The sequence below is a fragment of the Pipistrellus hanaki genome (assembly GCF_964339955.1).
Source record: "Pipistrellus hanaki genome assembly, chromosome: 2".
Lineage (NCBI taxonomy): Eukaryota > Metazoa > Chordata > Mammalia > Chiroptera > Vespertilionidae > Pipistrellus > Pipistrellus hanaki.
Window position 1 is genome coordinate 174,971,893 of NC_140504.1, and position 27,001 is coordinate 174,998,893.

Consider the following 27,001-nt stretch of genomic DNA (forward strand, 5'->3'; position numbering starts at 1 on the left):
CTGTGCCTCGGTGTTTTGTTTTGTTTTTAATCCAGCTTTGTGTATGTGTGCGATGAAATACACAGGACATAAATTATACCATTTTACCCATGTTTTAAGTGTACAGTTCGGTGACATTAAGTACTAGTAGTATATTGTGCAACCAACTCCAAACCCAAACTCTGTGCCCATTAAATAATAGCCCTCCATTCTTCCCTCCCCCTCAACCCCTGCAGCCACCCTTTTAGTTGATGTCTATGCTTTTGACTACTCTAGTGGACCTCAGTTTTCTCATCTACAGATCCACTGTGGGGAGGTTCTCAAGAAAAGGGGGGTGTGAAGAGCAGTGGGCCACCTCTTAGTGGGTTGACGCAATGCTGGGGGCACAGCCTGGGGTGTGAGAAGGAAGCCCTGCTCTGTGGAATTCTGGAGGTTTGATCGTCAGGGTGCAAGGTCCAAGGGAAGGGAGTATAGTATGCCCTTCTGGTTTGGGGAGATCTCTCTGGGAGGCCGAAAGAGACAGAGACCAACATCCAGGACCAAGTGCCCCTGTTCCCAGGGTTCAGCGCCCTCCCCACAATTTAGTGCAGGGCCTTGTGTGATCTGTTTAGTGTCTGTCTCCCATGGAGCTGCGACTCCCGCCAGGAAGAACTCCCACTGTCTTGCTCAGCTGCTTTATCTCCAGAACTTGGCACCCTCCCCTGGCACATAGCAGGCACTACTGACTGAGACAGAGTTTCAGATTGAAAAGCAGAAGCACAGGCACTCCAGGGGCTGGAAACCAGCCAGGTCAGCTCACCTAACCAAGGCCCCTGCTGCAACCTGCCACACAGCCCGAGCCCCCCCTCTGGCCTGGGAGCCCAGCATCCTCAGCCTCTGGGGAGCTCTGGCAGGGTGGGAGAGAGTGAGCCTTATCCCAGTCATCCACGGGGTCACCTGGACTAGGGTGGTGGGTGCCCTCTGGCTGCTGTTCCTCTAGAGTCTGGACTGGATGGGGAGGAGAGGTGGGAGCCTGCAGGGGGAAGGGCAGTGAGGAGCCAGCATTGCAGCGGGAGCTAAAAATAGCCAGAAGAGATGATGTCATCGGGTTCCCACAGCTCAGCACCCCCTCACTCACACACATGCAGACTCACTCTCACAGACACAGATACACACAGACACAGTGGGGGTATGCATACACACACTCACACTTACACAGGGGAGGGAGGCTTCTGGGTCCCAGGGCTGCAGGGGCAGGGAAGTCTGGTGAGTGTGTCTGCATGCACGTGGGTCTGTCTGGGTTAGCATGAGTTTGATTGCATGTGTCTATATCCTTGTGTTTGAGTGCATGCATGCTTGTGTGTGTGTTCATTTGTGGGCATGTGGGTGTGTTGCATGTTGCATGTGACCAGGTCTCTGTGTCTTAGTATCTGTGCATATATCTCTGTTTATGAGCATGAACTTGCAAGCATGTGTATTTGATACATTGTGCATCTGTGAGTCCACTTACATGTCTGCACAGATTGTGTCAGGTGTCTTTATATGTGCGGGCCCCCTCGTAAGCCTTGGGTACTAGCCCAGCCACTTTTTAGCTCTGATCAAGGTTCAGCACCCCCCCCCCAATACCCTGAGGAATCTCACCCCCCACCCAATACTGTCTGGCCAGGATATGTCCCTCCCCTCCTCTCAGGGTCCCATCCTCTGGCAGGCTTTGGAGTAGATGGACACAGACACAATTCATTTCCTCCCCAAGGGCTTCCTGAACCCCAGGGGCCAGGCCAAAGGTCTCAACCCTCAGGGACCGGAGCCCAGGAACTGGAGCCAGATTTGGGGACCTTGAGACACACACTAGCCCATGCATAGAGTGACACGTTAGAGACATGGCCCCTCACAGTGTTTCCCGTCACTGAGACACAATGCCATGGAGACACATCCCGCAGAAACCCAGTTACACCAGTGGCACACGGGCGCGCACTCAGAGATCCAAATGGAAAATCCCCAGACCAGAACGCTTAGCACCCTCCCTCTTTCTGGACTCAAGCTGTCTTGCCCCACCCCCAGAGGCCTGGCTCAGCTGTTTTCCTGTCCTGGAAAATACCGACCTCAGAGAGGGACCTGGCTGAAGGTGGTACACCCTCTCCGAAGCAACCATTTCCTGGTTCAGGCTGCCCCCTCCCCCTTTTGACCTTCATTCCTCTCAGCAGATGCCTCTCTCTGGTACACCCATACCCTCACAGACACACCTTACCACTCACAGCCGGCCACAGAGGCACATTCGCTTGCAAAGGCGTGCTCGGTCACATGTCCACTTATACTCCCATTGTTCTGCTCTCACGCACGCTCTCAGACACACACACACCAGCAGCTACACCTACACACTGGCCATCCCAGGAGCACAGAGCCACATACACCGCACTGAGTCATTCACAGGGTTACACACAAGCAGTGAAACCTCTTTCCTCCTACCCTCTTCTGATCTGTGCCTCTATCTTCCTCCCCAAGGACCTGGCTCCCTGTAGGTCCCAAGTTGTCTGTGGAGACCCCGTTCCCTGGGCAGATGGGAGTGCGAGGCAGGAAGGCCCTTGCCTCTTAGGGTATATCAAAAGCTGAAGCCAAAGATGGGGAGTTGGTGCGTGTGGCTGACCTTATCCTGTCCTTCCACTGTCTAACTGTGATCCCTGCTGCTGTCACGGAAGCCTGTCCCAGCCCTCACACCCTGCAGTCAGCTGCAAACACCTCAGCGTGGAGTAGGCAGAAATGATTGTATTTGGCTTGCTATTCACCACCCACGGCCCCCAGAAGATACAGGTCCGGAGCCAGCCAAGCTTCTGGACTAGTTTCTGGGCATTTCTAGAGGATCAGAAAGCTGCCAGGTTGACAGAGGCGTCTGAGAACTGAGGAGAGGAAGAAGAGGGAAGAGTGTGAGGAAGGCAGCAAGCAGTCCTGGAAGCTCCACTGCTCTTAGATTCACCCACTTCCCCAAGCTCTCCACTTCCAGCCAAGATGCCTTCCATGAAGGCTCTCTGCCTTTTAGGGAGACCGCCATCAAGACCCCTCCACACCTTTGGGGTGATATTTCGCAGAGCATGTGCCCCTGGAGTGCCTACGCAGGGCTAAGGTGGAGGACCCTGTTTTTCCAACCCCGAATCCTGGCTCGGGGCCCTTGGCTAACCTTGCAGTGGAAGGATCCACACACTGGTGGTGCCATTGTGGGTGTTGTTGATATCTCTGGCCATGGTGGCAAGGTTGGTGGCTGCAGTGGTGGCAGTTGGGCTTTGGGGTTTCTGCCGGTACCTTCTGCGGCTACACTTGAACATCTTGGGAAACCTGGGCCGAGGCCAGCCCATACCTGGCCTGCGGTAAGGGGAACGTAAGCCCTGGGGCCGAGGGGCACGGACAAGCTGAGAAGGCCCCATGGGCACAGAAGCTTCTGTAAGTGTGCCGCCGGTGCTGCTGGCCGGGGCAGCTCAGGTCTTTATGACATACAGCATGGGTGGGGCTCTTTATTACAGGTCCTGGTGCCCGGCCCCTCCCATAGGTCAGGTTCTCTCCATGAGTCAGAAAACCTCAGCTCGGCCCCTTGGGGAAAAAGGAACTCCGAGGAGGGGAAAATCCTTTCTTTATTTTATCACTCATCCACATTAACAATATTAACAATTTTTTTTAAATATGTGATTTTCTTTCTTTTTTTAATATATTTTATTGATTTTTTACAGAGGGGAAGGAAGAGGGATAGAGAGTTAGAAACATCAATGAGAGAAAATCATCAATCAGCTGCCTCTTCCATACCCCCTACTGGGGATGTGCCTGCAACCAAGGTACATGCCCTTGACTGGAATTGAACCTGGGACCTTTCAGTCCGCAGGCTGACGCTCTATCCACTAAGCCAAACCGGTTTTGGCAATATTAACAATTTTATTGAGCACTTACTAGGTGCCAAATATGATACCAAGTACCTTACAAACATAGCTCATGTAATACTACAACAACCCTACAAGGAAATTCTGTAATCATTCCCATTTCATACACACACGACTCTTGTTATTAATGGTAATGATGTTCTAACAAAGCTACCACTATGAACACTGAATTAGCAAATATTGAACCAATGTGCCTAGGAGAAGTACAGGCTTAGATTTCTACCAGGTCATAGCATTTTCATCAATTGATTGATCAGTACATCACCTAGTTTTACATGTTTCTGTAAAGACACCTAATTTAAAATTTTATGTTGACTCATTAACATTGAACTCATAGCCAATGGCACTATAACTCATACCTGAATGAAGTTCATATAACACACGTGTCCTTTGGAAGGCACAGCATAACCTTCTTGTGCTTAGCAATATCAGATAGCACTTCAGCATGACTTTGGGGGCCGTTTAAACAACAAAACCACCAACAAAAAGCCCCCATATGCAAAAAAACACATGACACTAAAAAGACCACATTGCATTACCTTATAATAGCTGAAACGAGAAGGCAGCGTGTTCTCCTGTTCAACCTCAGCTAAGAACATGCAAGTTGGGCAACTCAAATTTTTTGCAGCTGCGCACATGTCTATGAATAACATCAAAAGTACCATGAATATTGGTTTGGAGTTACAAATAAATTTTAATGAAGAGGTAAATTCGCAATATGCAGTCTGTGAATGATGAAGGTTGATCGTATAAGGAAATTGAGGTTCAGGTGAAGTCACACAATCAGGGTCAGGCAGGGTTCAGATCCATCATGGCCGAGGTCCAAAGCCCTGACATTTAACTCCTGCTCTTCTGCGCTCAGTCATTCAGTCATTCAGGCAATGTTCACTGACAAATTCACATGTGCAGGACATTGGGGACATAGATTCATGTGACCTGGTTCCAGTTCTTCCCGACACAAAAGAGAAGGCCATGTGGACAATCAGTGCAGGTAGAGAAATGGCTAAGATCCCCGGGGGATGTAAGAGGTTCCAATCCTGGGTTTATCTCCCTTCTTGTGGGAGACAGAAACGTCAATGGCTCTGCTGGGCCTTGCACTGAGTTCTTGTGGAACTTTGGGCTTGCTCCTTTCCCTCTACATCTTAGGCCCCTCTTCCTTTCCCCGTATTCCACCTGTACAGGCCCCTTCCCCACCTCCATCTTGTCTCTTTTCCCTCAGGAGACAGCTAGGAGACTCCACACCACACTCAAAGTCCCTACACCTCCTGCCCTTCCAGCTTCCATTCTTGCCATCCTCCGTCTTAGCAACCGACCCAAACCCCATCAACTTCTATAATAGTTACTATCCCTATAAACCCACCTGCCCCATAAACCCATGTTCTTACTCAAGACCCAGACCAAGGCCTCATTCCTTGCTCTTTCTGGAAGGCAGTCCTTCCGGCCTTTTTCAAGATTCCATCAATGTAGACAAGACATAGACTCTGGCACCAGACTGACTGGGCTGAATGAATACTGGCTCTGCCGCTTATAAGCTGAGTGAGAATGGCAAGAACTTAACCTTTCTGTGCCTCTGTCTCCCCCCATTTAAAAAGGAGACAAGAGCCCTGGCTGGTTTGGCTCAGTGGAGAGTGTCGGACCTCAAACAGAGGGGTCCCGATTTAATTCAGGTCAAGGGCACGTACTTCTAGGCTCGACGTGTCTCTCTCTCACATTGATGTTCCTGTCTCTCCCCCTCCCTTCCACTTTCTCTGGAAATCAATGGAAAAATATCCTCAGATAAGGATTAAAAATAAAAAGGAGATAAGAGAATCTATCTCCTAGGAGTGCTGTGAACGAAAAATGACTTACTATATATGTATTGCATTTAAAACATGATCTGTACAAATATTGTGTTGTCAGTTTCCCCTCTCTTGTCTCTTCAGCTGCCTCCTCCCATTACACAAACAAAACCAATTTTTTAAAAATATATATTTTATTGATTTTTGTACAGAGAGGAAGGGAGAGAGATAGAGAGCTAGAAACATTGATGAGAGTCATCGATCAGCTGCCTCTTGCACACCCCCTACTGGGGATATGCCCGCAACCAAGGTACATGCCCTTGACCGGAACCCGGGTCCCTTCAGTCCCCAAGCCGACGCTCTATCCATTGAGCCAAACCGGTTTCGGCGACAAAACCAATTTTAAAACCCACTTTGTCCATGCCATACCCACTCTGGCTGGGACTGTCCCCACAGGGACCTCTTTACACTAAGGTTACTTATGCCCCAGATTGGGGAGAAAATCTCTTTTTAAAGTATTGTAACAATTCTGTTATACCAATTAGACATTAAAACCAAGTCTGAGAAATGCCCCCCTAGGGTCACACAGCTGAGCACCTGGTCTGAGGACTGTCCCAGCACCTCCACCAGGAATGTTGGAATAGGAAGTGGGAGGGCCACCTCCATGGCTTAGTGAAGGTGGTGGGCATGCCAGGGCCTTACAGCGGGGCAGTGATGCTCTCGTGAGACCATGGCGCCACCTGCTGGAAGAAAGGGAAGGGGTAGCTGTACACAGCATGCTAAGGGAAAAAGGGAAGTTGGGGAGAGAAAAGGGTGGGGAGGGAGAAGAGTGAGGAGAGATAAAGGGAGGAAGAAGATGGGGAATTTGATCTTTATATGAAAGGAAAAGGACTAGAAGCTTTTTTTTTCTCTTTAAAAAATATATTTTATTGACTTTTCACAGAGAGGAAGGGAGAAACATTCAGTCAGGAACACTGATGAGAGAGAAACATTGATCAGCTGCCTCTTGCACACACCCCCACCGGGGATGTGCCCACAACCAAGGTACATGCCCTTGACCGGAATCAAAACTGGGACCCTTCAGTCCGCAGGCCAACGCTCTATCCACTAAGCCAAACCGGTTTCGGCAGGACTAAAAGCTTTTTGTTATTCAAAGGAGGGAGCAGAAGCTGCCAAACTTTGGTCACTGCCTTGAAACACACACACTGTGTGTGTGTGTGTGTGTACTCGTGAGCACCAGTAGGTGTTTTTATTTGTGTGTGAATATATAGATGGCAACTTGGGTAGATGTGTATGCCTGTGAGCACAGCATGTAGGGTGTATATGAATGTATCTGTAGATACAGGATAAGAAATATAGGTGCACTGTGGTGGGGTGGGGGCACTCAGAAGGTCTGGGGCCCCGCCTACCCCCAGTTTCTCTCCCTTCTCAGATCAGGAAGGGTATTGCCCGTGCTTGGTACTGGCAGGGGGAGGCCCACTGCTCTTGCGGCTGTGGGGACGGATCTCCGGACAGCAGGGGGCAGCAGGGGCGAGAGAAGGCCTAAAGGCTGGGGTGGAGCGGGCAGGCAGGCGGGCAGAAGGAAGCCTTTAAAACACCTGCCCCGCCTGCAGGTGAGCAGTGGCGTGTGAGAGCCAGCTCCGTGTCTGCCCACTCGGTGGCGGTTCCCTGGAGCTGTCTGTCCTCGCTGGAGCCTCAGCAGATCCTTCTTTCAGAAGTCACTCCCAGGAGTCCTGAACAGGTGGGTGATAGCTAGGGCAGAGATTATCTCACGAAGGGAGCTCAATCTGAAAGCAGGTTCGGGGAGCTGGAAGGACCGTGGGGAGGGCCCTGGAGGAGTCTACTCTTGGTTTGGGGAGGGGTCACGGATATATAGGTGCCAGGGAAGGGCAGGGAGTGACCTACAGTGCGGAAATTGGGTTTGGGTGTGGGCGAGTGTTAGGATTTGAGAGCCCGGTGCCGGTTGAGGGTCTGGGCCGTACAGAGAGGTAGGAGTGTCCGGATGGGAATTGGAAAAAGTCCTGAGGTGTCCGAGTCCAGGTGCAGGGGAAGCTTGGTCATATATGGGTTCTGGAGTCTGGAGTCTGATTTGTCAGGGTTCAGTGTCAGGGCCAGGGCCAGCCTGGGGGCTGCAGGGGGAGGTTCTAACGCATACGTGTCTGCCTCGCAGGAGCCACCATGCAGTGCTACAGCTTCATTAAGAGCATGATGATCTTATTCAATTTTCTCATCTTCGTAAGTATGGGGGTTGGGAGCTCTTTGGGGGCTCCCTACAGGAGTGGGTCACAACCTGAGCAGAGCTCAGGCTGGGGACTCGGAGCCACTGCGCCCGGGGCCTCCTGCCAGTTTCCCCTTACGATGCGGAGGCCTCCCCGAATGCGGAGTTCACTCCGCAGCCTGGATGACACAGGTTGGAGTAGAGAAACTTGGAGATCCCCCTCCCTCCCTTCCAGGAAGCTTTAGCCCAGACGGAGGGCAGGGCGGGTGAATGGGAACAATTCTCCCCTTTTCATAGCACTGAGGCCCAGAGGGGGAAGGGGTTTGCCCTAAGTCACCTGCCGCAGGAGGAAATGGGGGGGCCTCGGCATGACCGGGAGCTGAAAGAAGAGAAGCCCCAGACCCTCTCAGCAGGCCTGTCTGTTCCTTAAACACACATTTATAGCCAAAGATTCGGCGCTGAATGCTGGGGTAACAGGTGAGCAAGCTCTTTCTCTGCCCTGGAGGACCTCCGTTCCAGCAGGCCGGAGAGGTAGACAGTTACAGCATAGTGTTTCTGGCGTTAGCACAGGGGCTGAGGGAGACCACAGGAGGGGGGTGAACCCCCCTGGTCAGAAAAGACTTCCTGGAGAAACTTCCTGGGGGTTTGGCCGTGTGCGGGAACGTAAGCGGCAGAAAGGCCCGGAGGCGGTGAAATCAGACGTTGCTCAGAAAACCGGGAACAGATTGTGTGGGGCATGTTTGAGGAAGCTGAGCAGTGAGGCGTTAACGCCGGCGATGGCGGTGGAGGGGGGGGGGAAAGGTACAAAGCAGACGAAGGAGAAAGCCTCAATAAACTGTGCCTCTGTGGATGAGGACCATGGAGGGTGGGGAAAGGGCAGAGGGTGGGGTGGGAACCTGGTGGAGGAGGGAAAAAATGAGGAACTTCTGTAATAATATGAACAATAAAGATTGATTAAAAAAAAGAGAGAGAGAGAGAAAGCCTCAGGTGGTGGCTGAGGGGTGCAAGAAGAGGAGGCAAGGGAGACGGAGGTCTTGGAGAGGGGGCCCGTGGTCGTGGCTTGAGCAGCCTCGGGGTAGACCTCGGGCAGCTCAGCGCGGCAGCTCAGGTGGGAACCGGACATGGACAGGGAACGTCAGGTGCCTGTCGGTGGTCACAGAAGCCACTCCGTGGGTGAGAGAGCCCTCAGGGAGAGCGAACCCCAAGAAGCCCAGCTGCTAAGGAATACGTGGAGAAATGGTCACCAGGAAGCCGATGGAGAAAGAGCAGGGGAGGAAAACAAGGAGGGCGAGATAGACAGGCCAGGGAGGATATTGCGTCTGGTGCCTCCCAGACTTCGAATAGATGTCACGGGAGACCTGGGAGCCACGTTAGAGCGGGTCAGAGTGAGTAAGAGGGGAGGAAGGGGAGACACGGAGAGCAGATGAATTTGGAGAAATTGGTCCGGGGAAAGTAAGATACTGACTCCAGTGCCGGCTGTGTCTTGGGCTGCCTTTGGCTTTGGAGAACCAGCTGTTACTCATGTATGTAAAGAAGACAACAGGATCCCGTCCATTTGGACAGTAAAGACTCTGGCCGGAGGGGGTTAAAGGCAAATCCGGTTTGGTTTCTGGCCTCTGTTGCCCAGGCTTTGCCAGGCTGGGCAGGGCAGGCCTCAGACTCCTTGAAATTTGACCCTGCAGGCTGAAAGTCCAGCCTTTTGTCCTTGGGCAAACATGCCTGGAATCCAGCCATGGTCTGCCACTTCACCCCTGGTTCCAGCCTCAGTGCCTATAGCTGCAAAGAGGGGCCTGGGCACTGAGGTTGTGGGATCCCGGAGGCTTTGCTTTAAGAGCTCTGGGACCCGGGCAGTGCCCTCCTCCCCACTCTGGGCCTCAGGATCCCCTCGGAGGTGTGGAGCGGAGCGAGGGAGCCTCCATGCGCTCTGACCGTACTCCCCCTCAGTCTCTACGAGGAGAGGTCTGGGCTGGATAAAGGACAGGCCTGGAGTCGAACCTTGGGAGGGAGCCAAATGGGACCCCAGGGTAGGTGTCCCTTCTCACCACCTTCCTCTCCAAGGTTGGGAGTTAGGTGTAAACCTCAGCCCCGCCTTCGTTACCGTGGCCACCGTGGCGCCTGCTCCATGCTACCACCCCCCTGTCTCCACCTATCAGAGGACGGAGGTGTTCGGGCACCCACAGCCCCGGGAGGAGAAAGGGTGGGGTGGGTGCTCACCTGCTTGTTTTCACGCTGAGGCATGTGGCAGGACCCTGGCATCGGTGAGGGCAAGTCTGGGCAGCCCCTTGTCCCCTTCCCCTCGCACAGGGATATTTCAGGAACCTCTGATCGCATTTATATCTGCCCAGGGGTGCAGCCTGGTGCTGGCTGTGGGCATCCCAGCTCCCATCCTTCTGGCTTTGCAGGATGTTTTCCCTCCCTACGGGATGAGATTTTTAGACTTCTTAGCCAAGAAAAGGGGACATGTCTCATCTCCCGTTTTCCCGGCTCACCTGTGTGGCAGGGAACTGTGCCGCCAGCACTGTCTCAGGTCTGCTTCTCTGTCCGCAGCTGTGCGGCGTGGCCCTGCTGGCGGTGGGGATCTGGGTGTCCGTGGACGGGCCGTCCTTCCTGAAGATCTTCGGGCCGCTGTCGTCCAGCGCCATGCAGTTTGTCAACGTGGGCTACTTCCTCATCGCGGCCGGCGCCGTGCTCTTCGCGCTCGGCTTCCTGGGCTGCTACGGCGCCCACACGGAGAACAAGTGTGCCCTCATGATGGTGTGTCCAGCCCGCTCCCCAGGCCCAGAGCCAAGGCTGGGGGCCCCCTCGCCTTTGACACCAGGCCCTGGGGCTCCCCAAACCCTCCTCTGGACTCCCAAGGGCCTCAGCGAAGGGGCCCCTGCCTCCTTTTTATGGGGAGGGGGGTTAGGGCAAGGAATCCATGAGGGACTGCCTCTCCCTAAAACGCAGACCCCTGTTTCCTATTCAGTTCTTCCTCATCCTCCTCGTCATCTTCATTGCCGAGGTCGCAGCTGCTGTGGTCGCCTTGGTGTACACCTCAGTGGTGAGGACTGAGGATGGGGCGAGGGAGTGAGACCGGGCAAAGCCCGGGAAGGGGGCTGTGGCCTGTGAGCGGCCACCTTGCCTACCAGGCCCTGACCGCTGGCCCGCTCTCCCCAGGCGGAGCACTTCCTGACGTTGCTGGCAGTGCAGACCATCAAGAAGGACTACGGTTCCCAGAAAGACTTCACACAAGTGTGGAACAGCACCATGGAAGGGGTAAGGTGGGCTGGGGAGGTTCGGGAGTGGGGAGAAAGAGGCAAGGCCCTTGCCAAAACCGGTTTGGCTCAGTGGATAGAGCGTTGGCCTGCGGTCTGAAAGGTCCCGGGTTCGATTCCGATCAAGGGCATGTACCTTGGTTGTGGGCACATCCCCAGTGGGGGTGGTGTGTGTGTGTGCAAGAGGCAGCTGATCGATGATTCTCTCTCATCGATGTTTCTAACTTTCTCTCCCTCTCTCTTCCCCTCTGTAAAAAAAAATCAATAATATATATATATATATATATATATATATATATATATATATATTTAAAAAAAAGAAAGAAAAAAGAAAGAGGCAAGGCCCCCATGACCACCCTCCCCTCCTTGTCTCCAGCTCAAGTGCTGTGGCTTCAACAACTACACGGATTTCGAGGACTCTCCCTTCTACACCGAGCACAACGCCTTCCCCCCATACTGCTGCTCCAGTGGCGCCAATAGCACGGAACCCTGCACCAAGAAGAGGGCCGAGGACAGTGCTGTACAGGTGAGGGCTGGCGTGGAAGTCTGGGGCCGCACCCATGGCCTCCGAGTGCTGAAAGCGGGGGGCGGGGGGGAGAGGCAGGAGCTGACTACAGATGCTCTCTCCCCTCCTCCAAGGGCTGCTACGATCAGCTTCTGAGTGACATCCGAACCAACGCAGTCACGGTGGGCGGCGTGGCGGCCGGAATCGGAGGCTTGGAGGTAAGGGGGTGAGGAGGTCGGAGCAGGAAGTCCCATCCCTGAGGCCTCTCTGGAGGACACAGGCTTCTGACAGTTTCCTGGAGGGAGTCTGGGGGGCGGGGGACCAAAGCTTAAGGACCCTGACCATGTTGCCTCATCTCTCCCTGTTCCTTCCCCACCAGCTGGCTGCCATGATTGTGTCCATGTATCTGTACTGCAATTTGAAATAAGTCCGCCTCTGCCTCCGCCACTGCTCCTGCCACACAGGAACTGGGAAGGGCTCCCTGGCACCGCCCAAGGCCATGACCAGGGTGGCGACAGGATCTAACCGTGCCACGGGGGCCTCAGGGAGGCCGCGCAGGGACCACCCCTTCAGACTCTGTCTTCCATTGATGGGGTTGGGGCCCACCTGTTCCAGAGCCAGTTCTGGGGTAGCCAGTCCTCCTGCCGTTCCTCCAGTCTGTCTCTCAAACCCTGGACACCCCTTCCTGAAGGCCAACAGGAGCTCTTGGTGACCCCAGGACTCCCCTGGGGAACAAGGCACCCCATCTCCTGAGCACATGCAAAATCAGCAGTGACCCGGCGGATGTGTAGAAGGCACCTCGGAATTCACAAACCAATTAAATCGTTTCCATCGGGACTCTTTTCATGTGTATCATTGGGGAGAGAGAGTCATCTTGCCTAAACTGGTCTCAGATTCCCGTGGGGCTAGAGACACAGACGGCCCCTGGAAAGGTAGCAGAAGAGGAGTGGAGGTGGGTGGCTATTTTTTCTCTCCACGTGAATTCCAGGCCTGGGAGGGAGCATAAGAGCGATGGCCGAGAGGGCGCCGAGGGAAGAAGTGGGGGCTGGGTCAGCCTGCCTATAATGTGGGAGGACTTTGGACTGAAACTACTCATTCCTGAGTAGGGGCACTGAACCAGAAAGCAATGAAAATAACAAGCTTATGCCCAAGTGGGGGCGGGGGACATAAAAAATATTGCCAGGGCAATGGGAGGGCGACACTCCTTAGACTCCGAGAAGCTCCCTGGAGCCTCATGGGAGGATCCAAGCTGCCTACACTTCCCAACCAGGCAAAGCCCCACACGGTCCCTGCTTTGGGGACTCCAGAGAGAACATGTATTCTTGGTCCTGGCCTGCCTGGTGCTCTTCAGATCTGATCTCCGTTTTGTCCTAACCACCCCCATCCTCAAGAAACTGGGCCTAGAAAGGCCATGTGACTAGTTCCAGGCCCACACTATCTGACATGGCGGCAGATTTACCCGAAGGCCAGAATCCCCCACAGGGATCTGATTGCTGCTGAACCGGGAGCACTAAGGAGGCAGCTACGGCTGGAGAACATGGTGTCTGCTACCAAGCAAAGCCCAGCCTGGCTAACCAGTCCTCCTCTTGCTTCCCTTTGACCCCTGGGTCCCTCCTCCCAGGTTTTTCTAAGGGAGCCAGGAACTACCACCGGTTGCTGAGCCCAGAGAGGAAGTGACCTGACCAGAGCCATACTGTGCCTCAGAGCTAGTTTGAGGCCAAAATTAGGACCCTGCTGGGGGGTGGGCAGGGAGAGCAATGAGCCCCCTTCCCCACCTTACTATGCCTTGCACACACAACTCCTGAGATGGGTCAAGGCTCCGTTGATGGTGGGAACGACCAGTAACAAGAAGTGCTCAGCGTGGGTGGGGCAGGCCGGCGTTGAGGGCCTGACAGGGAAGGTTGATGATTTGTTTGCCCAGGGTGGGCCTCCGCCTCATAGAAGGCTAATTGCTCCTCAATCTGACTGTTGTGGCACCTCACACACTATCTCTAGCTACAGCAAACACTGAAGTCAGCAGGGTGGCAAGAACCGACCTAACCACACACCACCCGTGCCATCGCCGACCTGAGCGCCAGGCACCGGTGGGGGAGGCAGGGGCAGAGCGGGCGAAAGGGCGGGAACCCCTGCCTTCCTGGCCAGGGCCCCACAGCTGCTCACCAGACTCACCTCACACGGCTCTGCAGGCAGACCGTTCCTCAAGGAGTGTTCTGTGCTCACGCCCCTGATCCTAAGTCCTTCACAGCTCCCTTAAATGTCAAACTTCCCCTGCTTGGGGCATCGCATCCATTCCCTGCAGACAATTCCATTCATTTTCTGGTACCTTCGATTTTCTAAACCTCTCTGGATCACCGACTGGGTGAGAGTCTGATGAAAACAATGGCTTTTCTTCAGAAAAAAAATGCCCAGCTATGAAATCTGCGAACAGTGCCCAATGGCCACAGAAATCCTTGTTCCTGTCGCCATCTGCCGCGCAGTCCGAGCCTCCTGAGTGATGCCCGACCCGGTTCTGTCTCACCCACTTCCTTCCCGCCCACGCCTCACTCTACTCATGTGCTCCCATCGCCTCCCCACACCTAAATATCTCCTTTTGTTCTCTTTTGCTCCGTATCAGGGGACAAGTGCCTGGCCCCGACAAGCCAGGCAGGAAACGGGTTGGTGGTTAAACAGAGGGAACAGGGTGTGGGGTGGCCACTCCACGCTCAGCCCAACAGGTCAGGCTCTAGGGTGGAGCCTAGGGAAACACCCTGAAGTTTAAGACTTGGGCATCCTCTGGTGGCCAAATGGCCCAAACGGAAGATAAACCCTAAGGGGGGCAGTAAGGAAAACTCACCATCCATCATGACCATTCTCTCTCTCTCTCTCTCTCTCTCTCTCTCTCTCTCTCTCTCACACACACACACACACACACACACACACACACACACACAATCAAGAGACACATCCACAGAGGTTTTCTCCTTTTTTAATCAATGACCACCTTATCCAGCTTTGGAAACCTGGACAAAGATGAGGCTGAGAGGCCTGGGTCAGGGGGAGGGTCTCTTGAGTGTGTCTGCATCCGCGGGCGGCCCCTGCTGGCCCTGTCTGGGAGCTGGGCTCAGCAGTTTCCTGAGTGAGAGCCAGCCACACCCTCAGGGCAGCACCCCAGTCCATAAAAGAATCCAGGTCCTTCCGGCTTCACCCAGTTTCCAAGGCCCTCAGGACAGTAAATAAATAGGTTAAATTCTGAGCCAGGCCTGGGAGGAGGGAGTATAAAAGGGCAGGGTCAGCTGCTCGGGGATCCCAGCCACTGTCCTGCCCTTTCCCAACAAGGAAGTAAATAAATAGACCTCCAACTCAGACACAGGGGCGCTGGGACAGGGGGACCCTCCCCTTGAAGTTAGTGATTAAGTCTCATGTTAAAAACAAGCCAGCCCCAACCCCTGCCAGTGTCTACAAAATCCTACATGATGGGGTGAAGGGCCAGCCTGCCTGGGGGTACACAGTACCCAGCCCTGCAGGGTCCCGGAGGAGGTCTCATGTCTGTTCTGCAGCGCCTGGGGCTCCCTCCTCCTTTGGGGGCGGCTCCAGGAAGATTGGGGTGATTGACGGTGGCTTCTTCACCCTGGGGAGGTAACGGGAAAGGGGTCATGCGCTGTGTCCCAGCCAGCCAGTCTCCCACCTCCGAGGGCAGGAACGAGGCACTCACGAGTAGGGAGAGGCTGGGACCCCCACGACCAGAAAGTGGTTCTTCTTCCGAAACAGCCTCCACAGGCCCCGGTGGTTGCCACGCACATCCAGGTCCCAGATATGGAGGCACTGTGGGGGGCGGGGGACAGGGAGAGGCCTGGGTCCGAGCACTGTGGGGAGGGCCCGCTGAGGACCCAAGGCCCAGCCCCCATCCCTCCTCAGCAGCCTCTTCAACTTGCAAAGGATAGCATCTTTTCTTTTTCTTTTTACAATCTCTCAAAAAATTAATTTTTCCCCCCCACCTTCTAACAAGAGGGAGCATCTTTTAAAATATAAATCCGGACAAGGGGGTTGAAAGATGGGCCTGAAAGTGCAATGGGAAGGTTCTAAGGTGAAAGGCTCCCTGTGTCCTGGGGGAGAGGGGTTCTAGGGCAGGTGCGGTGTAGGGGCACCTTGGCAAGCTGTGTCCAGGTGGTGAAGTCATCGTCTTTCTCCATTCGGATAAAGGCCACGTAGGTGCGGCCCTCGGTGTCCGGCAGGAAAGAGTCTTCACACGGGTTCTTGCTGTGGTCCAGCACCTCGGCTTCACTGCAGCGGGGGTGGGTGGCGCGCGCGGGAAGAAGCGGAGTAAGGCCCTCAGTCATGAGTGTATCACACAAGGCCCCTTGCTCAGTTGTTGCCCTCTTAAAAAAGGAGCCCTGATTTTCATTTTGCAGTGGGCCCCACAAATGACGAGGCCTAGACCCGAGTATCTGACTCCTCCTCTCTCCCTGCCACATACCCCTCATGCGCCAGGCCATACCTAAGCAGCCGGTGGACTTCCACTTCATAAGCGTCCTTCTTCAGACTAAAGGAGAGGGAGACATGGTTCAAGGGAGAGGGTAGCCCCCTGTTCCCAGGAGCAGGGCTGGGGTTCACATGGGAACTGGGGGACAGCAGGCTGGGATAAACACACAGGCCTCAGGTTGGAAGGGACGGTCAAAATAACGATCATCAAGACTCCCAGCTATCCTACTCCTTGCCCTGTCCCCAGCCCCTACCTGTCCACGTTCCTGAGCTGGACGCCTGGCACCGTGTTGAATTTGTGCTTCTTGAAGTAGGCCTCCTGGAGGGGGCATGAAGGTGCAAATGAGAGCCTTCCATTGTCTGGCCCACACGTGCCCACTGACCCACTCCATACCCACAGGCCCACAAAGTAAGTCCTGGACCTGTGAAGGTCCCTCTAGTTTCCTTGTCTTCCTGTCCTCTTGGCAACACCCTTGGCGGGTCCTTATTGCCTTTAATGTGGACTTAGGCACTGCCAGAGAGCTCATTCCCACACCAGCAGCTCCTGCCACTGACCCTGAGCTAGTCCTGTCCCCGGCGGTTCTCCCTGGGCAAGCTGTTCTGGATCCACGAAGCCAGGAACAGGTCCTGCCGGGGGCAGTGGGCAAGGGGGCTGGCTGGGCTGGGAGAGGGAGCTCTTGTGACTGTGGTGCTGAGCTAAATGCCTGCACTTCTTGGGGAAATGAGTGGAAGTCTTATATTAGCTGGTCTCTGAGGGCCGTTCTGGCTTCTGGGAGGTTTCAAGCTGGAAGCTGCCCATTCCTTCAGGCTGGACTGTCTCCAGGCCTCCCTTGCTATAACGGGGGAGTGGCCCTTTGGACACAGCCATACAGCGGGTAGAGACGGGGGACCTCCCTGTTCAGGCCGCAGAACTTCCAAGGGCGGGAGAGGGCAGAATTGCAGGGCTGGATATGTGCCTGGCAGAGAAATACTCTCCCCGCACCCACAGCCTCGCGCTAAGAATAGTAATAATAAAAATGATACCAGCTAACCCTTATATAATGCTGACAGCTCAACGCATTTTGCATATAGCAGCTCATTTAAACCTCATAACCTCACAGCCCTACTAGGGGAACAGTATTTTAAAAATAAAAAAACAGGAAAAAGAGGATCAACAGGCCCAACAGATTGGCTCAGTGGCTGAGCATTTACCCATGAACCAAGAGGTCATGGTTCGATTCTCAGTCAGGGCACATGCTGAGATTGCTGACTTGATCCCTAGAAGGGGTGTGCAGGAGGCAGCTGATCAATGATTCTCATCATTGATGTTTCTCTCTCTTCCTTCCTCTCTCTGAAATCAATAAAAATATATATTTTTTAAAGAGGATCAGTAGCCCTGGTTAGGTGACTCCGTTGGCTGGAGCATCGTCCCATACACCAGGGTTTACGGGTTTTGGATTTGATTCCTGGCCAGGGCACACACCTAGGTTGTGGGTTTGATCCCCAGTAGGAGCATGTAGGGAGGCAACTGATCAATGTTTTCCTCTTATATCAATGTTTCTCTTTCTCCAAAAATCAATAAAAAAACATATTATCGGGTAAAAAAAAAAAAAAAAAAAAAAGAGGGTCAGTAATTTCCCACGGTTACAAAGCTAGTGAGAGGCACACCTGGGGTTGCCCCAGAGTCCATGCTCTTTGTGCTATCTGCCATACTAGCCCCGTCCCCTCCCGCCCTCCACCCCCCCAGCCCTTCACCTCCCACTCACATGGAAGTAGCCATTCATGTTGAGGCCCACGATGCCGAAGTGGTAGGATCGGGAAACATCAGGAATGATGCACTCCCGGCCTCGGCGCTGTTCAGGCATCCGCATCCACATGTCCCAGTCCCAGAGCTGGGGGCATGGAAGATCGTGGAGGTTAAGAGATGTGGAGCTGGTAGGGGACCGCAGCTCACTCCCCTACCCTGGCAGAACACCTTTTCTGGCGTGGGCCACTTGGGCTCCAGCTCCTCCTTGTACAGAGACCTCCTCAGCACCCAGCCTAGCCCAGGCATGGTCTCCACGCGGTACAGCAATGCCGGGTCCTCCGCCGTGTGTTCGTACCCCTGGGGACAGGAGACCGTGGCGGGAGGTGTTAGCTCGGGGCCTCTACCAACGACCCAGCCGACCCCTGGCCTCTCAGCCTACCTGGTCGTTCCAGGCAGAGATACAGTACAGGCTGTCATCCTCCTCCAGCAGGTGGATGGATTGGCTCAGGAAACTGAGAGACGCAGGGTCCAGGGGTTCAGGGAGGGACAAGGACAAACCCAGTCATACAGTGACACACAAAGGGTTGGAGATGGGACTCAAAAGTCATGTCCCCTTGTTCTTTTTTTTTTTATTGATTTTTTACAGAGTGGAAGGAAGAGGGATAGAGAGCTAGAAACTTCGATAAGAGAGAAACATCGACCAGCTGCCTCCTGCACACCCCCTATCGGGGATGTGCCCGCAACCAAGGCACAAGCCCCCGACCGGAATCGAACCTGGGACCTTTCAGTCCGCAGGCCGACGCTCTATCCACTGAGCCAAACCGGTTTCAGCATGCCCCCTTGTGCTTCCCCTTAAACCTCCCGTCTCTTCTCCATTGATCCTTTCAGCTCTCTACTCCAGCCCAGCACCTGCCACTCCACATTTGCTCAGACTCTGGCCCCGCCTTTGAGCTTGCTTCCTCCAGAAAGCTCCCCAGGACCCCTCACTGCCTTCTTCCTCGGAGACCCAGCCAAGCAAAGAGGCCCCATGCAGCTCACAGAAGGTGCGATGGCAAGGCATTCCCCTCACCTGAAAAAGTCCACCGCGATGTCCAGGTCTTCCTCCAAAACCACAGCAAACTTGGCTTCCTGCCGCGGGAGGGGGACAACAGGATCCCGAGGGACCGTCCCAGGCTCAGGTCCCCTCCCCCCGCACCCCCCCCTCAGGCCGCGCTCGCCACACTTTCCCGGTGAGGAGGGCGAAGAGCTTGCCACCTAAGGCCAGACTTGATGCTCGTGTTTCCCCTCCCGGGGCCCAAGAGCTCTGTGCTTACTGCTCACCGGGAACAGGTTGAACGTGGCCGTGAGGCTGGCCTTGTAGTGCTGGGCGGGGAACAGAAACGGGCCCGTGAGCCTTAGGGTGGACAGGGCTGCCAGGCGCCTGCCCCTGCCCTCCCTGCCAAGGCGGTACCTGAGACACGCGGGCGTTCTTGATGCTGATGGGGGTGTGCTGGATGCCCCTCAGACCGAACAGCGCCACAACGTCCATTGGCTCCTGGGGGGCATGGCCGCTGGTCACCCACGGAGCCACCCCCGCCCTGCCCACCTCTGCAGGCCCTGACCCACCAAGCCCTCCGCCTGTCACAGCCCCTGCCAGGCCTCAGTGATCACTGCTCCTCAGCTCTGCCCCACCCAAAGCCCCCAAAGCCCACTCACCTCGTAATAGCCGTCGATGAACACAGTTATCATCTGGGGAGACACGCCCTGGGCTGAGAGCAGAGAGCGCAGCATCCTGGGGAGCCGAGGGTAAGTTAGGCGTCTTTGTGTCCCCCCAATGCAGGGCTCCCCGTGTTCACAGCTGGGCCCGCATTCCCCACGTTCACCCACATATGTCAATGGACCTAGGGTCTTCCTGCCCACCTCAAGAGCTCCCCCTACAGACAGGGGGGCCTGGGTTCCCACCCTCTAAGCTCCCTCCTGCCCGTGCTGGGTGCAGCCCGCCGCCGGGCTCACCTGTACAGGTAATTGGGCCGGTTCCCCGCAATGACAGCCACGGGAACACTGCGGACCTTGTTGTCTGGGAGCTGAGGGAGAGACAGCTTTTCACTCTTGCCTTATTCCCTCTCCAACCTGGGGTCCCCCCCAAGGGAGGAGTTCCTGAGGGGCGAGGGGGACTTCAGGGGAAAGGCAGAGAGTCCTCCTCTGACTCCGGGCCTTTGCTCACAGGGCCTGCCCTCCCTCCCTCCCCAGGATGCCCCGTCTTTCAGAGCTCAGTGCAAATCCTCAGCTCCTGGTTCGCTCCCAGGCTCAGGTAGATCTGTCCCGGGGCCCCTTGCCAAGCTGGGAAGGAGTCCAAGCCTCACTGCCTGAGGCCCCACTCACTGGGTCGGGGCTGAACTCGATGGGGGTGGGGTCCTTGCAGCTGCACACGCTCCCGTAGCCCTCGACTTTGCTGCAGAAGCGCCGGCGGCGCCGGTTCAGCTCCGTGTCCGCCCAGTGGCACTCTGCCTCTGAGGGGGAGAGAGGGTCCACAGGACGGGGGCGTGAGGCCAGCGCGGCCTGAAGCATTCAGGCACCCGGTCAAGAGAACAAAGCCCCACGAAGAGGAGCCAAATGGCCAGCCTGGCCCCAGCACCGCCCCAGAGCCCAGCCCCCGCGGATCCCACCTTCGGCGGAGCTCAGCGGCACGTCTGTCTTCAGTAGGACTGGGTCCCCCCAGGACGAAAGGGCGGGTGACTTAGAGTGCTTCTCCCCGAGGACGGGACCTGGCCAGGGGCAGGAACGAGGAATAATGGGCGCCCCAGACTCCAGTTTCGGAGCTTCTTCCCATCTCCCTGCCCACTTTCATCCAACGCACCATCCCTGGCACCTCCTCGCTTCCCTCCCCACCCCACCGAGGGTTCTGCTCCCCTCGGCCCTAACCCCACAGGGTGGACGGGCTATGGGGCAGCACCTCCTTTTCGTCCCACGAAGGCCCAGGTGTCCCTCCAGCCCAGGGCAGGGCCGGCCTGGCTGCCAAGGCTCCTCAGCAGAGCCTTGGCCGTGTCCTTGAGGTGGAAGGAGCCCTCGTCCTGGGAGACCAGAGAAGGTGGTCAGCCTGACCAGCACAGCTCCAGGAGACCCGGCCTCATGGAGCACCAACTTAGTGTCAAGCACCAGGCCAAACCTTTTCCTTAAATTAGCTGTTAAATGATCCCAACAGCCCTCTGTGAATACTGTCATTCCACAGATAAGAACACTGAAGGCTTAGGGAGAAATCTGAGGATCATCCAAGTCACCAGGCTAATAAATCCTTTCCATAATCCCACACAATATGCACCTCTGCCCCCTGCTCTCTCTCTCTGACCTCTTCCCCACTCTTCCCCCCTCCCTTATTCTGCTCTAGCTCCCCTGGCATCCCTCTCTTCTTCAAGTATGCCAAGGACCTTCTTTCTATTTAGAATGCTCTTCCTCCAGATATTTGCACGGCTCCCTCCACACTTCCTCCGGCATTCTGCTCACACGCCATTTCCTAACAGAGGCCTTCCCTTTCTCAAATACATCCCCCATCGCTCTATCTCCCTTTCTTTATTTTCTTCCTCATATACATTATCACTTCCTGACATTAAACATTTACTTAGCTACTCTTGCTCTGCTGGAACAAACTCCTTAAGGGTAGGGATTCTGCCTTGCTTCTCAATTAATAAAAATAACAAGACTAGCCGAAACCGGTTTGGCTCAGTGGATAGAGTGTCGGTCTGCGGACTGAAAGGTCCTGGGTTTGATTCCGGTCAAGGGAATGTATCTTGGTTGCGGGCACATCCCCAGTGGGGGGTGTGCAGGAGGCAGCTGATCGATGTTTCTCTCATCGATGTTTCTGACTTTCTATCCTTCTCTCTTCCTCGCTATAAATAATCAATAAAATGCCGAAACCGGTTTGGCTCAGTGGATAGAGTGTCAGCCTGCGGACTGAAAGGTCCTGGGTTCGATTCCGGTCAAGGGCATGTACCTGAGTTGTGGCACATTTCCAGTAGGAGGTGTGTGAGAGGCAGCTGATCGATGATTCTCTCTCATCAATGTTTCTAGCTCTCTGTCCCTCTCCTTTCCTCTCTGTAAAGTATCAATAAAATATATATATTTTTAAAAATCAATAAAATATAAAAATAAACAACAAGGCTAGTGTTGGAAGCTGAGTTAGCTTCCTCCAGAGTCTCTTCTCAGTGTGCCATATTAGGGGCATAGAACACAGGGCCGTGGGCAGGGCTGGAGCTGGGTCTTGGGGGATGGGGCCAGGCAGTCACTGACCTTGACAGTGCAGATGAGCACTCGGCCGGGCGCCACCATGTTGAGGAACAGAACCATGGCCTCATCCTCATGAGGTGAGTAGGTGTCAAACACCCGCTTTGCCATCACGTGGCCCTGGCAGAGCACAGACCACCTGTGAGTGTGTGTCACCAGCAGCAGGACTCGGCCCTGGCCCTCCAGGTCCCCTCCCCCAGAGCCTCACCGTGGCCTGGTTGAGGACGATGACATGGATGCCCCGGCCCTGCTCCCGGGCCTCATCCTCCAGGACCTACAGGGCGGCAGAGACAAAGCCCACCTCTTCACTCTGGCATTCAAGGGCTCTCTGTCTTACTGGCACTTAAGGAAAACAGCGACTGCATGAAATGAAGCCTCGCCTCCTGCCTATCTATGCCTCTTACACAATTCTCTTCCCGCCCAGCGTGAAAGCCACCCCTTCCAGGAAGCCTCCACGGCACCCGATCAAAAGAGCTCACACCTCTCTCTCTCCGGCCTTCCCCTCCACGGCTTTCACGCCCTTAGAGCACTGGCCTGCTTCCGCCTCCCGCTGGGGTCCTCACGCTCTGTTACATCAAACCCCTCTGAGCAGGGCCAGATCTGATTACTCTCAGGTCCCAGTGCCCCAGACAAGGCGAAGGAAGGGACCCGGAAGTCATTCTGACATAAATAACAATGAGTTAACTACCTACTCATACTAATAATTACTCCTGATAGAAACCCTCCACAGATAACATACGTCACATACTTTTCACTTAAGCCTGACAAGGAGAAATCATGATTAGTCCCAGGTTACCGAGGAGGCACTGAGGCCTCCAGCGTCACACACGTAGAAGCTGGCAGAGGCACCGTTCCCCCTCAGGCAGCGGATCCCGGGCAGAAAGGAGCGGACGCCGGCCCCCGGCCCACTCACCGTCGTGCCGTCCACGGCCACATACACTTTGCTGCGGCTGGAATACACCTCCACATCCAGGACCCTCCGGGGGCCGCTGCCCCTGCGCCGGGGCGGCTCCAGCCGGCCCAGGGCCTCATCTGTGAGGACACGACGGGTCATGGAGGTGGTCTCAGCCTGTGGGATCTGCCACTGTTTCAGCCGTGAGATCCCGGGAACCCCCGCCTCACACACACACACACACACACACACACACACACCAGTCCCCTCCCCAGCCTCGCCCCACCGTAGTCTTGCTCCGGCTCCAAGTCTTCATTGGCCTCGCTGATGGCCCGTCGTGTGTCCAGGATCAACTTGATGTTGACGATGACAGTCACCAGCAGGAAAAGCACAGCCCCTGTCTGAGGGGAGGGGTGGGGACGACTCAAGAGGGAAATTCCCTCCAGGTCAGCGAGGGTCTCCCTGCAAGGAGGGCCCTGTCTGCAGTGAACGCACAGGGAGAACCGGGGTCTTTCTCTCCTCCTGCCGGCCCAGCTCTACGCGTCCAACCAGGGCCCAGGTCCATGATCTCCCCGCCCCACCTTCCCTTCTTCCCTTCCCAGAGCGCCTGTAGTTTTCATTGGGAGAGGCTTTGGTTGCCTCGGTTCCCTCCACAATTAGTTCCCAGAGATGGAGCCAGTCCCAGAGAGGGAGCTGAGCATCAGAAGACCTGGGTCCCAGGGCTGACTGCCTGACTGGTGTGGGCTCCTGGGCAAAGCCTTTATATATATATATAAAATTGATTTCTTACAGAGAGGAAGGGAGAGGGACAGAGTTAGAAACATCAATGAGAGAGAATCATAAATAGATCAGCCGCCTCCTGCACACCCCTCACCGGGGATGTGCCCGCAATCAAGGCACATGCCCCTGACAGGAATCGAACCTGCGACCCTTGAGTTCGCAGGCCGACGCTCTAGCCACTGAGCCAAACCGGTTTGGGCGGCAAAGCCTTTTAATCAGACTTCCTGCTTCTGTCGGAAGCCTAGAAGGCTGCTCTGGGCCCACACCACTACCTGGCAGGGGCCTGACCCAGAGAGGTTTCCCCACGAGGAACCCATAGCCCCTCCCTCTCTAGGGAGGTGAGGGCAGCCCAGGAGGAGGAGGTCCAGTGCTTATGGTCTAGGCTGGGAGGGAGGAAGCCCTATGAGGGGTGGGACATCTCTGCACCTGACAGAATCTCCGCAGGGCCCGCTGGTTGGTCAGTTTGTACTTCCAGGTCAGGTACCAGCTCCTCTTCTTGCGAGCCCCGAAGGGCTTGGCGAGGGGGCTGGGCTTCCAGTCGTCCATGCCGGATGGGAGGGTCACCGCCGTCCTGAACCCATGCCTTCAGGGAACGGGGGGGACCAGAGGACGCCATGGAGTAAGTGAGGTGTTCTTCCTAAAGTCACTGCCTCCGGGGAGTGGGGGAGGCCCTCCCGGGAACGCTCCCCTGCCGGCATCCAGCCTGTGTGTGACCTGGGGAACGGGGCCCAACTTTCCCGAAGGAAACCTTCAGCGGGTGAGGCCAGCTGGAGCTCCCCGGGGACCGGGGACTGACAGCTGCCCAGGCGCCCGAGGAAGAGGGCAAACCACCGGCTTCCAAGGCTCACCCGCCCCCCAAGCTCCGACCCCCGGGCCTCCCCGTCCTGGGATGGGCAGGGGCGGAGGCCTCCCCCGCCCCCCGCGCCCTGCCCCGCGCCCCCTCCCATCCGGCCCCGCTCTCCTCCTCCCCCTCCTCCTCCTCCTCCTCGCGGGGCCGGGCCGCCCGAGGCCCCGGAGGCCGGCCGCGCTCCCCGGCCCCGCCCGGAGCACTCACGGTTCAGGGGCCCTGGGCCCCGCGCGGGGCCCTCTCGGGCCGGTCCCGCTCCGCCCGGCCCGCCGCGGCCTCCGCCTCCTCCATGCCGCCGAGGCCCCGCCTCGGGCCCGCCCGGCCCGCCTCCCGGCTTCCGGGGGTGAGAGGGCGGCGGGCGGCGCTCGGGGCGGGGCGGCGGGCGGGGTGTCCCCGGATCCCCGCGTCCCCGCCCCGCCCCGGCTCCGCGGCCGCGGGCGGGTGCCGGGGAGCAGCGGGTGCCGGGGAGCAGCGGGTGCCGGGGAGCAGCGGGTCCCTCGCCTCCTGCACCGCCAGCGGCAAATCCAGCTCCAGTGGGAGCTTGGACTGGAGCGCACGGCACCCCGGGGCAGGGAGCACGGCACCCCGGGGCAGGGAGCACGGCACCCCGGGGCAGGGAGCACGGCACCCCGGGGCAGGGAGCGCGGCACCCCGGGGCAGGGAGCACGGCACCCCGGGGCAGGGAGCACGGCACCCCGGGGCAGGGAGCGCGGCACCCGGGGCAGGGAGCGCGGCATCCCGGGTCCGAGAGCGCGGCACCCGGGGCAGGGAGCGCGGGCCTGGGACACCACGACCGTCTGGAGCTGGGGAGGCTGCACGCAGGTCTGCGGCATGCGCGGCCTCTGACGGCCAAAGGGAACTAAAAGCCTGGTTCTGCCTCACCCAGGTCCTGGGCAGGTCACTGCACGTCTCCGCCCAGGTCCCTTCTTTGTGGATGGGAGTGCGCTTGTTTGGTGCTTCCTCTATGCAGTCAGTGTTCTGAGCGCTTCCTACTAACTCTTTTAGTTCCGCAGCTCCATGAGGTGGGCACTACTATCCCAATCTTTTTAAAAAATACATTTTTAAAAAATATATTTTTATTGATTTTGTGCAGAGAGGAAGGGAGAGAGATAGAGAGTTAGAAACAGCGATGAGAGAGAGTCATCGATCAGCTGCCTCTTGCATACCCCCCACTGGGGATATGCCCGCTACCAAGTACATGCCCTTGACCGGAATTGAACCCGGAACCCTTCAGTCCCCAAGCCGACGCTCTATCCATTGAGCCAAACCGGTCTCGACTAAAAAATACATTTTATTGATTTCTTACAGTGGAAGGGAGAGGGATAGAAAATTAGAAACATTGCCGAAACCGGTTTGGCTAAATGGATAGAGCGTCAGCTTGGGGCTTGGGGACTGAAAGGTCCCGGGTTCGATTCTGGTCGGGGGCATGTACCTTGGTTGCGAGCATATCCCCAGTAGGGGGCGTGCAAGAGGCAGCTGATCGATGACTCTCGTCGATGTTTCTAACTATCTCTCTCCCTCTCTGTACAAAATCAATAAAATATATATTTTTTTTAAAAAGAAAAAAAAAAGAAAATTAGAAACATCGATGAGAGAGAAACATCGATCAGCTGCCTCCTGCACACCCCCCATCGGGGATGTGCCCACAACCAAGGTACATGCCCTTGACCAGAATCAAACCTGGGACCCTTAGTCCACAGGCCGATGCTCTATCCACTGAGCCAAACCAGTTAGGGACAGTTAGTTATTTTTGAACTCTCCATATTCCATCTGCTTCCTAAATGGTGGGATGGTATCCCCCAAGATGTTAACATTCCATGAATCAAGAGATACTAAGGAAAAATGTTACTTAAAATTACAAAGATAGCCAGTATATAAACTAAGGTTAAGGCTAAAAATATTTAGGGCCAATGGAAGAAGGGAACTACAGAGTATGAGGTAAATCCTTATTTATCACAATAGGAAGTCAGTAGACAATGTTTAAAATTTCAGAAACAGTGGTATATCCTGCAGGCGGGGCCCATTGGTGGAGTCTCTACCTATGAACCAGGAGGCCACGTATTGATTCCCAGTCAGGCCACATGCCTGGATTGTGGGCTTGATCCCCAACGGGGAGCATGCAGGAGGCAGCCAATCAATGATTCTCTCTCATCATTGATGTTTCTATCTTTCTCTTTCCCTCTGAAATCAATAAAAATAATTTTTAAAAGAAATAGTGGTATTAAAAAATGAATTTAAAAAAAAAGAAATAGTGGTATTGACGAAACTGGTTTGGCTCAGTGGATAGAGCGTCGGTCTGTGGATTGAGGGGTCCCACGTTCTATTCCGGTGTGGGGCATGTACATTGGTGGCGGGCGCATCCCTGGTGAGGGGTGTGCAGGAGGTAGCTGGTTGATGTTTCTCTCTCA

The 27,001-nt window shown here is 55.6% G+C and overlaps 2 protein-coding genes across 2 annotated transcripts; one reads left to right on the plus strand and one right to left on the minus strand.

Annotated features, from left to right (window-relative positions):
- Positions 1 to 1,056: 1,056 nt before the first annotated feature.
- Positions 1,057 to 12,470, plus strand: TSPAN1 (tetraspanin 1). The gene is made up of 9 exons (XM_084874722.1): positions 1,057 to 1,224; positions 7,270 to 7,397; positions 7,827 to 7,891; positions 10,422 to 10,628; positions 10,840 to 10,914; positions 11,031 to 11,129; positions 11,505 to 11,654; positions 11,768 to 11,851; positions 12,013 to 12,470. Exons 3-9 carry the CDS (start codon positions 7,835 to 7,837, stop codon positions 12,058 to 12,060), a joined length of 720 nt encoding a protein of 239 aa, XP_084730848.1. The 5' UTR covers positions 1,057 to 1,224; positions 7,270 to 7,397; positions 7,827 to 7,834; the 3' UTR covers positions 12,061 to 12,470.
- Positions 12,471 to 14,582: 2,112 nt separating this feature from the next.
- POMGNT1 (protein O-linked mannose N-acetylglucosaminyltransferase 1 (beta 1,2-)) lies at positions 14,583 to 24,906 on the minus strand. The gene is made up of 22 exons (XM_084871916.1): positions 24,801 to 24,906; positions 24,173 to 24,339; positions 23,253 to 23,367; positions 22,988 to 23,106; positions 22,283 to 22,348; positions 22,081 to 22,194; positions 20,750 to 20,867; positions 20,463 to 20,561; positions 20,179 to 20,306; positions 19,810 to 19,880; positions 19,513 to 19,588; positions 19,268 to 19,351; positions 19,138 to 19,179; positions 18,887 to 18,945; positions 18,257 to 18,329; positions 18,046 to 18,174; positions 17,837 to 17,962; positions 16,346 to 16,410; positions 16,108 to 16,152; positions 15,758 to 15,893; positions 15,325 to 15,434; positions 14,583 to 15,240 (listed from the first exon to the last, which is right to left on the minus strand). The coding sequence occupies exons 2-22, from the start codon at positions 24,290 to 24,292 to the stop codon at positions 15,153 to 15,155; spliced, it is 1,983 nt and encodes a 660-aa protein (XP_084728042.1). The 5' UTR covers positions 24,293 to 24,339; positions 24,801 to 24,906; the 3' UTR covers positions 14,583 to 15,152.
- Positions 24,907 to 27,001: the final 2,095 nt, after the last annotated feature.

What these genes read in the sequence shown, in the direction of transcription:
- TSPAN1 (XM_084874722.1), top strand. Translation starts at nt 7,835, where the DNA reads ATGCAGTGCTACAGCTTCATTAAGAGCATGATGATCTTATTCAATTTT. An exon ending in TATTCAATTTTCTCATCTTC is followed by an intron (nt 7,892 to 10,421) that starts GTAAGTATGGGG and finishes CTCTGTCCGCAG; the next exon opens with CTGTGCGGCGTGGCCCTGCT. An exon ending in CCTTGGTGTACACCTCAGTG is followed by an intron (nt 10,915 to 11,030) that starts GTGAGGACTGAG and finishes CGCTCTCCCCAG; the next exon opens with GCGGAGCACTTCCTGACGTT.
- POMGNT1 (XM_084871916.1), bottom strand. Translation starts at nt 24,292, where the DNA reads ATGGACGACTGGAAGCCCAGCCCCCTCGCCAAGCCCTTCGGGGCTCGC. An exon ending in CGGCCCAATTACCTGTACAG is followed by an intron (nt 19,589 to 19,809) that starts GTGAGCCCGGCG and finishes TCGGCTCCCCAG; the next exon opens with GATGCTGCGCTCTCTGCTCT. An exon ending in AGAACGCCCGCGTGTCTCAG is followed by an intron (nt 19,180 to 19,267) that starts GTACCGCCTTGG and finishes TTCCCCGCCCAG; the next exon opens with CACTACAAGGCCAGCCTCAC.